Source organism: Mixophyes fleayi, chromosome 9 (assembly GCF_038048845.1).
Source record: "Mixophyes fleayi isolate aMixFle1 chromosome 9, aMixFle1.hap1, whole genome shotgun sequence".
In the NCBI taxonomy this organism is placed as follows: Eukaryota; Metazoa; Chordata; class Amphibia; order Anura; family Limnodynastidae; genus Mixophyes; species Mixophyes fleayi.
Genome location: NC_134410.1, coordinates 43,623,200 through 43,633,960, shown reverse-complemented (window position 1 = coordinate 43,633,960; position 10,761 = coordinate 43,623,200). Strand labels below are relative to the sequence as shown.

Sequence of the window (10,761 nt, the reverse complement as noted above, 5' to 3'; positions counted from 1 at the left end):
TGAGATTTTCAAGACATCTAGAGAATTTACTGAACACTTTTACAGAAACAAACACCATTTTGTTATAGACAGAGAGTTATGCAGTAGAACTGTAGAAGCAACAGTTTTACTGCCTTATAGTTATTAACATTCATATTGATAGCTATAATATTTACATATAAATTGATTTGAATTAAAATTTTAATTAACAGTGTGAAAAACATTACTGGCAATTCTGAATGATAAACATTTTACTGGAGCATTTAAAATGTAAAATCATAAAATATAAATGACTTTTCTGAAAACAAGATTTTTTTTATTTTACAAACCTTACTTTAAAAAAATACTCTGTATTTATCAATTTATACTGTACATAAGTATAATTTTGAACAGAATATATTACATTGCTAAAATGTACTTATAAATACTATACAAACAAGCATGGTTCAAACGCCTACCCAAGTATAAAATCCTAAAGGTAGGATCGGTTCCATGATGGACTGAATACTATGCTTCTAACTCAAATCCTAACATTTCCTTAAGGAACGCTTTGATTTTTCCATGGAGAGAAAAATGGTTTTGCTAGTGGTATATTGTACGAGATGCAAAATTTGTTCAAAGCGAATGTTCCTTGCACACTAGCTGCACAGTAAACAAAAGAACCTTTACAGGTATGCCAAACAGCAGACAATTTACATTAAAATATTAAATTATTCTCTTAGGAGTCCAAGTATGAAATCTATTAGCTGGGCTGACATGGTCAGGGAAAGATCTCAATGCAGCAGAACAGATATGTAATGTTAAGCTGCATTATAAAGTAGACTACATAAAAAAACAAACACAAAAATAAAGAAAAAAACAAAACAGAAAAACAATCAGGAGTGAGGTCAGTAGCGTATACAGTCTAGTTTCGATCTACCTTCGAGTTGAAAAACAGGCAAGTGCACCTATGTAAGGTCAAGTCAAAGTCCCTTTAGTCTGGCATATCAATGCTCAGCTTGGGAGGGGGTACAACATACTTTCCTGGGCTCTGTGTAATAACAACACCAGTCTTTTTACGGAACATTGGAGCTATCTTGGGAGGCTCTGGTATAGGCGTTTCCTCAGCGTCTTCATTGTCCTCATGATGAATGTCATACGAGATATTGCCATATTCCCGCAGAAAAGGGAAGATCTCTAGCAGGAACTGGCAGAAGTCTTTACGAATACCAAACCACCCTGCAAAATGTTACGATTACAAAAGATATTGTAAGATAAGAACTTTTCTACTAAACAAATCTCATCAACATACAACTATTATCACTAACACACACACACACACACACACACACACTTCTTACAGTGATTTCCTCCTTTCTGCCCAAATGTCGTTGCCATCAAGGTAATTAACGAAAGCCATAGAGGGACAAAGATGGGGATGTAGGAGAACAAATTATGTCCATCCAGGCGATGAACAAGTAGAATCTAAAAGAAACAAATATTAATAAAGCTTTTGTTTGCTGTACAGAACATACAACAGTTTCCAAGGAGGAATTACAAGGGTAAAATAATTTATACTTTGATCTACAAACGGCTTTGGAATGGTTCTCTTAATGAGAGAGCAGTAAAGAGCGAACGAGGGAAACAAATAAGCAAAATAATAGTGTTGAGTGGAAATCTCAGAGCCCTGTTCAGTGCAAAGAAGTAGTAGCAAAATATAAATGTAGCAATTCTTATCTTATAATTAAAACAAAAAACCTTTGCTCAATGTTTGTGGATCTTTAATGCTAATTATTCACTAGTCGATATAGAGATGTAGTGTCATGTCCTACACATGACTGAGCAGCTAAAGTTGTAAGATTATAAATGTTTACAAAAACAAATTAAGTTAATGTGTAATTTATATGCACTTGTCCATTTTACTCTGAGATACTGGTATAAGTGGTTAGCTTGGTCAAACAGCTCACAGATTTAGTTGCTGGTTGTGTGTGGGCAGTTTTTCTCTGAATCATAAACTGCCCAATACAGCAATTTCCAACACATTCCTTGAAACAGCCAAAAGGGAAACCTTTCTTAGGTGGTGGGAGGCCAGAAAGAGAGAGACTGAAAGAAGACAGGCAGCGCTCCACAAAGCTAAAAGGAGAAGACAGGACCCCAAGAGCTCTCCCTTAAATTGGAGATCCACAAACAAGATTGTAGTTGCCCATATACAGGATGATCTAGAAGCTCAGTCTGACCACCCAGTGACTGGATCTATATCGGATTGGACCATACACAAGTATGGCCAGATCTGAAGATTTTGACCATTTGAGGCTTGGGCTGAAACATGGGTATGGCTGGATGATGGCTGCATATATGGTCAGAAGCACTCATCTTACCAGATTTATTAGACATCAGGGTCGACATCTGAACAATCTAGCCCAAATCGACAATCTTTGTAGTCCCAAATATGCTGCAATTTGTCTAAAATAGAGCAACTGGCCAGAAAAATTCCAGCATGTATGGGCGACTTGATAATGAAGAAAGTAAAAGGTTGCTTACATGTCTTGCAGGTTATACCTATTGTTGTTTTTGGTTTATTATTGTACTGTGTATTTATTTGGTAATACTAATGTGCACATAAACATTCAATTAATGTAAATACTTAATATATAAAATGTGTTTCTCTTTGTCACACTTACTCTAGATTCTTGATATAAAGATTGTTAACTCATATTTTTATACAAACTATATAGATGGTGTGATCACTGATTTTTGAAGTTTTATATATAAAAGTAGCTAATCACTGAGCAACTACCATGCCTGAGACACACAAAATGTAGAAGAGACCATTACAGCTGACATATGCAATAAAGTAAAAATAATTTAAACGGCAAACCACATTATTACTAGTGGAATCACCTTAGAAGTGCTCAGAACATCTCTACTGCTTATTTTAAGAAAGTAACCAGGCAATTCACTTACAAATTAAATAGATATTTCACGAGTGTGAAATATATTGTTAATTTGTAAGTTCTGCAAACACTCTAGCCCTATTCACTTTTGGGAAATTACATTTAGATAGCAGCCTTTTGTGTTAATGCTTTACCTACTGAGCATGCACAGCATAAAATGGGCAATTGCAAAGACTGAATTTACACTTCTATTACAAGTGTTTTACCCTTCTTAGGGCTCATTAGTACTGGACACAGAAATTCTGTGCAGCATGTGAAGCGCCAGAGAGATGGACTCATCTGCACAGGAGTAACTTATTTGGGTATTATTTCTAGCCAGTAGCTTAAAACGTCCCTTAAACCCTTTTTAATCCTTCATTTATAAACTGTAAAATACCTCAAAGGTGAGCAATGGCACGACTATAGCCATCCAGCTGACTGCCATGGTGATATGAGTCCTTCTTTGTTCAGCTATGACATCCATGGATCGTAAGAACAGAACAGACCACACAATATAATACAGTACTACCAAACATAGGAAGGACATCAGAATCCAGAGTGGCACACAAACAACCTAAACAGAAAAACATTGGTTAAATGACAAAATAAATAAATAAAATAAATCACAGATGCAACTAATTATACTGCAGCCACGCTGGCATTAAACCTCCACTGCAGTAGACTTGTTACAGCTCCAGCAGACGCACATGGTTTAGATAATGGAACGGAGGATAAACACTTACAAGCCACGGCCAAGTAATGATGCTGTCAAGTCTCAGTGCAATGAATATGAACTGCAATATATTAACAGAGCACAAGATTTCCAACTGTAAAGAGAAGAGAACGAAAGTTAACTTTGAAGTGCCTAAAAGAAGAAAAAAAAAATTAAGAATGAAAAGAAAGATTCTATATGCATGCTATGTGATTATTCTTAGGCTATTTATAACAGTATGCACATATTTAGACATTTATCGGACTGATGACAATATAGCCTACTGGTTAACTAGCAACCAGTGCTTCATGAATACTAGTCATGAGGTGCTCTAATGATGGCACGGTCTCCTCCTGAATTGTTAGGTTGTATTTTCAGTGGTTAGTAACGCTGTATCACATCACTGGGGTCAAGAGTTAAACTCTAACCAGAGCCCTATCTGTGCAAAGTTTGTATGTTCTCTTTGTGTTTGCATTGGTTTCCTCCCACAGTCCAAAAACATACTTGTAGGTTATAATTGGCTTCTGACAAAATGGAGCCTAGACTGTGTTTGGTAAGGAATTTATACTGTAAGCTACAATGCGGCAGGGACTGATGTGACCAACTACATATCCTCTCTACAGTGCTGCTTAATAGAATTGTCACTGTGCAAATAAAAGATAATAAAGGCCAGCCATCACGTTCCCTGTATCTCTTCTCTTCCGGCCTCAGGTACTGCATGGCCAGATAGTGTCCGATTGTGGGGATGGAGTCACTGGTGAGACACAGTCTGGCAGCACATCAGAATGAATCAGCTGCACTCCGACTCGCTACCAGACTGTCACTCACATACAGTACTGCAGAGTCTCGCAAAAGAAACATGAACAAAGTCTCATCTCCTCTCTCCTGAGACAAAGACTAACACCCCAGCAGAACTGTTGGTGCTGCCTGGTCAGCCCAGGCAGTCACCTCCTCACAGGTGGGTACACTTTCTAAGAAAGGCTCCTTGACATTTGTTGAGCTCTGCTTGAAAAGGACAAATGTACCTAAAATAACCTTTCCAGCACAACTACTGCAAAAATGGATATTTGCAATTCTTGCAGTACTAAACCACGCCAGTGCCTCTAGTAGCTGTTTTTTTTTTTTTACTATTAAAGTACAGAACATCCACAAACATGAATGGGTTAATAATTTTGTTTATATTGCACCCTTTATCTTTTCTTTTCATAGGCAACATTACAATGGGCCATCCGTATTAATAAAAGGATTTTACAAAATAAATAATAATGAGCCATTTCATTTCTACCCACTTTACTTACCTCCAGGGAGCGGTCATGCCGGAAGCCCCAGACACACGCAGCAACAGAAACCGGGGACACAAAGAATAGCGGCATGAAAACTAGGAGCCAAAAGTAGTGGTTTCCTCTCTCAATACGATCACAGACTAGAACTTCAAACATCAGAAGCAGCAAGTGAATTCCCACTGCTATAAGCATGGCTTTAAACTCCACACAGGTTTCCCCTTCTGCCCTGCAGCATCAGGAAGAAAATAAGTGTTACTGGCAATATAAAGGAATGGGCAACTGCATAAGTAAAATATATATCAACATTTGTAGATATTTTTGTAAATATTTAAATGTAATAGACGAATAGCGTTAGATACAATCTCAAGTGTAGTGAATCCAACAAGTCAATTTAAGCACTTATTGCAATTTGCAAAAAAAGTACTTACATATCTATATAACAAACATTATTAAAAATACTACAAAAAAATAGTGAGCCTTTAAATTATTACTAGTTATTTACTATTTTAGTAAGGCCTCTGTCTCCAGTCTCAGAAGAAATGTATACAAAACTCCTTCTGGACTCAATGTGAAAATCAGTCAGACTTGGAGGCTTAAAAAAACTGACGTTGAAGATGACCATTAGCAGTGCCTGGAGAAACAAGCAGCACTTGTTACACTGTACTTTCACTATAGTTGCCTTTGAACAAACAGTTTATTTTGCCAAACATGATCAGTAAACATTTTCTATCCCTCCATCATCACCACACTATATCAGATCAGAGAAATAAACTGAAAAATACATTCAAACAATGGTAAGTTTAATAAAGGAAGGAAAATCTTTAGAGGCATATTCAATTCTCGGCGGAAACAACGAGAATCTCACGGTCCGCGCATGATTACCGTTATTACGGTAATCGTGCGCGGCAAAAACGTTAATAGGGTAATTTACTCGCTGGATTCTCCCTGAGCCACGAGCTGAAATCCAGCTATCTCATCATCATCATTTATTTATATAGCGCCACTAATTACGCAGCGCTGTACAGAAAACTCATTCACATCAGTCCCTGCCCCATTGGGGCTTACAGTCTAAATTCTCTACTATATACACACACTCACACATAGACAGACAGAGAGGGAGAGACTAGGGTCAATTTTTGATTGCAGCCAATTAATCTACCAGTATGTTTTTGGAGTGTGGGAGGAAACCGGAGCACCCAGAGGAAACCCACGCAAACACAGGGAGAACATACAAACTCCCCACAGATAAGGCCATGGTCGGGAATCGAACTCATGACCCCAGTGCTGTGAGGCAGACGTGCTAACCACTAGGCCACTGCCAGCTATCTATTACCGTATTAATGGTAATAGTTTTTCCGCGGCGCGGAAAAAAAAGATTTGAATATGCCCCTTAAAGTCCATAATGGATTAAGTAACATTACAATAACAATGTAATTCAAAGCTAGCTTCTGTTTTTTTATCGATTGCAATAGGATGTTGCAGTTTTTAGCTCTATTTATGCCGCTGTTCAAAGACATGTTCGACCATGTAAGTGCCAACATGGTTGTTGATCTTTACGTCAAATAGATGGCCAGTGGACATTAACGTGATCTGAAAAATGGATGATTGTGCATGGGCCAAATAGTAAAACAGTACATACTGGGGCAAATTCAATTAACAGTGTCCAAAGGCTCCACTAATGTCAAGTGTATATATCAATAAACAAAGTATAAAATCTGTGCTGCATTAGAACACAAGTTATTTGTAATCATTTTTGCCAAATACCTGTACTGAGGGTTCCGTGCCCACACTCCTGTGCCCACTGAGGCTCCTACAATGACCATTAGTTTCCACAGCCATACTGGTGCAAATACAGCCCAGTAACTCCACTGAATAATACCGTCAAGACGCAGTGACAGGAGAACAGAGAATAGCAACAAACACGCGTAGATAAGAAATTTACTGCAATATACAAGAAAAGACACATTAAACTCAGATAAATTTATGCTTATGATACAGTATAATAAAAAAAAAAAAAAGGAAAAAATACATTAAGGCAAAGCTGGACACACGTCTGTCACCATGGTGCTTATAAATGGTGCCCTGCCAACTAGAGTATGTCTTATTACCCCTTTCTATCAACCACAGGAGTCGGTGCCCAGCATTTACTGTAGCTTTAGCTGGCTCAGAGTTCAGTATTATAGAGCGCCTGACGTTATGGCATCCAGAGTGGCACTTTGTAATTGATGAAAACACAAAAAAAAAAAAAAAAAAAAAAAACAAACCATGAGGCACAGACTGGTAATGTTCTCTGTGCAGGGAGAAAGAGGCAGGTACAGTGTGGCAAAGTTCCACAGCAACTTAATTGTCACACAGCCATTGCTAAGTCTGATGCTATGTGCGACATCAATTCAACAATTTATGCAGCACTTGCAAATGTTTATTTACAAAATTGCTGGCTCCAAACTTTTCGAGAAAATTGTCCAGGTCTACATGAAGGAATACATTTATATTATAAGTAAAATCATGGCAAATTAGGTATGACTTGTGAAATACTCCACTCACAGTTCAGGTTTAACTCAAACTTTGGCCATAAATCATTGTATAGAGCACATCAGCTGAATATCACATGATAAGAATGACTTCAGACTGGAAGCACAGGAAAGATGCATACATTGTTTTCATTTTCTGCTCTCACAGTATGGTGACTGAAGCATAAATAGCCCTTTACAAAGAGATAACTGATCACCATGAAGAACCTATTAGTTAATTTAGCAGCAGTCAGGGGTTAAGGCAGGGACGCCCCCAGCGGCGGACAGGGGTTAAGGCAGGGACGCCCCCAGCGGCGGACAGGGGTTAAGGCAGCGACGCCGCCAGCAAAACTGGGTATATGTAAATTTCCATATACTGCAAATACTTTTTCTTTCCCATTTAGAACCAGGCACCAGAAACAACTTCTTTCACTGCTGTGAAACATTTTACATAGCTAGGAATGGTTTTAAGCAGAATTTGGGGCAAGGCAGGAACCCAGCCAGAGGCGGACAGGGGGCAGGAAGGCGGACAAGGGGCAGGAACGCGGACAGGGGGCAGGAACGCGGACGGGGGGCAGGAACGCGGACGGGGGGCAGGAACGCGGACGGGGGGGCAGTGGGCAGGAACGCGGACGGGGGGGCAGTGGGCAGGAACGCGGACAGGGGGGCAGTGGGCAGGAACACGGACAGGGGGGCAGTGGGCAGGAACGCGGACAGGGGGGCAGTGGGCAGGAACGCGGACAGGGGGCAGTGGGCAGGAACGCGGACAGGGGGGCAGTGGGCAGGAACGCGGACAGGGGGGCAGTGGGCAGGAACACGGACAGGGGGGCAGTGGGCAGGAACACGGACAGGGGGGCAGTGGGCAGGAACACGGACAGGGGGGCAGTGGGCAGGAACGCGGACATTGGGCAAAGCCAAACACTGTAGTGGCATCTGTAGAGATCAATCCTCATAGGTAAGATAGGTGAAGGATACCACAGAGGTTTTGTGAGTTAGACATTTGATGAAGTCTGAGTGAAGACGTATTAATAATCATTTCTGTACAATTTACACTGTGCATACTTATAATTACTGCTATCTGCACAGGACGAGTGTCCTACTGGTCTCCCCAGTGTTTGGCTATACAGGCCTCATCCCTCGGTCCTCTCCTCCCCCTCTCCAGCCGCTTCCTCTCCGCTCTCTCTAGGCCTCACACTCCCGGTCCTCTCCTAGCCGCTTTGTGCTCTCTGTACACCGCCTACCACGTCCCCTCACAAACAATCTCACCTGGGGTTGAAGTCCTGGAAGAGACCCCGGAAATTCATGTCGTAGTCCGGGCTCCAGGCTCCTACTGGACGGACATAGCGAGCTCCACTGCAGCAAGTCACACCGTAATCCTGCTAAACTGCGCGCAACCCCTTCCACGGCAGCAGGCATGGGAACCCTGCAGCCCCCTATACTTGCTGTATTACGATACATTATACTGCGTCCTATAGTGATATATATCTTATGTAAAGGCAAAAGAGAGGTACAAGTATAACTATAGAACAGGGTCACTAGTTATATATAGTAGAAGTGAAAATAATTGTTTATAATAATGGTAATAATATTGAAACTATAAGGGCAACCGGATACTTTTGTTTGGATTCCTACTTTTTGTATTTTGAAAATAAATAGAAATCATATTCTTTGTATTTACTCCACAAATACAACATACACTATGTATCACAGTGCAATTTCACATTTTAAAAACAAGTTCAAACTACTAAAGGTCGGGTTTTTTCACTAGTTTTAAATCTAATGAAATAAAAAAAAAAACATGGATTCATTATACAAACCCTCCAATCTATTGGGTGGCACAGTTGTTAGCATTGTTGCCTCACAACTCTGGGGTCAATTGACCTTATGCTTTCTCAGTGTGTGTTGTTAGGATAGACCAGTGGTTCCCAAACTTTTGCAGTTCGCGGCACCCTTAGAGTCTCCATAATTTTTTCAAGGCACCCCTCCAAAATAATTACTGAGCAGTCCTGTTTTAGAAGTAGTTGGGTCAAAAAAATGTAATAAGTATTTAGGTCAGGACAGAAATACTTATTTAGTTGTATGCAAAAATGTCCCCTCTGCATCCAGTCACTCTGCCCCCTCTCACGCTGCCCCCTCTGCCCCCTCTCACGCTGCCCCCTTCCTCTGCCCTCTGTCATGCTGTCCCTCCTCTGCCCTCTGTCACGCTCCCTCTCACTCTGCCCTCTGTCCCACTGTCCCCCTCCTCTGCCCTATGTTTTGTTTTGTTTTTTCCTGACTTTCCCGCGGCACCCCTGTGACAGCGCCGCGGCACCCCTGGGAGCCGCGGCGCACACTTTGGGAACCGTTGGGATAGACTGTAAGCTCCAATAGGGTAGGAACTGATATGAGTGAGTGTGTCTCTGTGTAAGTAACACTGCAGAATTAGTGGTGCTATATAAATAACTGATGATGATGAATGGCTTCCACATGCAAGGTTCTGCTGCTAACCCCTGATTGACCACCTCATTGTAATAGCAGGGGGTGCCCACAGAAATACATGCTTTATTATTAAAATAAAGCATATGTTATGTTTTGGAGGTTTTTTTGTAAATTTGTCTAATTTTTTTTCCCTTTAATTGTTCATCCTATTTTTTTTTACTACTTTGGTATAATAGACATTGGCCTTAGGGATCCTAAGACCCTAAGTACTGGAACCACTGACAGCAGCAAATGCAAGATTTCTAGTGTTGGGATTTCCAAATGCTTGATTAAGGAATAAAGCAAAACAAAAATACTGGCCACGATAATAAGAGAATTAGAAAACATCAATGTACTATTTAGTTAATTGGTAACATTTAATAATGCAAGTGTTTGCGTGGGTTTCCTCCGGGTGCTCCGGTTTCCTCCCACACTCCAAAAACATATTAGTAGGTTATTGGCTGCTATAAAAAAAAAAAAAAATTGACCCTAGTCTGTGTGTGTATGATAGGGAATTTAGACTGTAAGCTCCAATGGGGCAGGGACTGATGTGAATGAGTTCTCTGTACAGCGCTGCGGAATCAGTGGCGCTATATAAATAAATGATGATGATGATGTATGTTAAACCAACAGGATTCCAAGTCGCACAGATATTATCATTAGTCATCCTGTCATGCCCTATGTAAATTATGAGATGTAATTTACACTTGCGATTTCAGTGTAAAGTGCATCCGACTGTACATCCATCAGGCCCAAAGTGTTAAGTTTTTTTTAAAAACAGGCATAAACAGGGAGGATCCTAGAAACTTTTTCCTCCTTCTAAACCACAAAACTCAACTAGGACTGGTGCACACAGCAAAGAATGAGTGTTTGGCCACACCCCCTTTCACAATCTGGCCCTATTTGAG

General features: G+C 40.4%; 1 protein-coding gene across 1 annotated transcript; it reads right to left on the bottom strand.

The window, feature by feature from the left end:
• TMEM185A (transmembrane protein 185A) lies at positions 1 to 8,798 on the bottom strand. The gene is made up of 7 exons (XM_075187331.1): positions 8,663 to 8,798; positions 6,651 to 6,827; positions 4,902 to 5,112; positions 3,635 to 3,718; positions 3,289 to 3,465; positions 1,320 to 1,443; positions 1 to 1,197 (listed from the first exon to the last, which is right to left on the bottom strand). The coding sequence occupies exons 1-7, from the start codon at positions 8,698 to 8,700 to the stop codon at positions 953 to 955; spliced, it is 1,056 nt and encodes a 351-aa protein (XP_075043432.1). The 5' UTR covers positions 8,701 to 8,798; the 3' UTR covers positions 1 to 952.
• Positions 8,799 to 10,761: the final 1,963 nt, after the last annotated feature.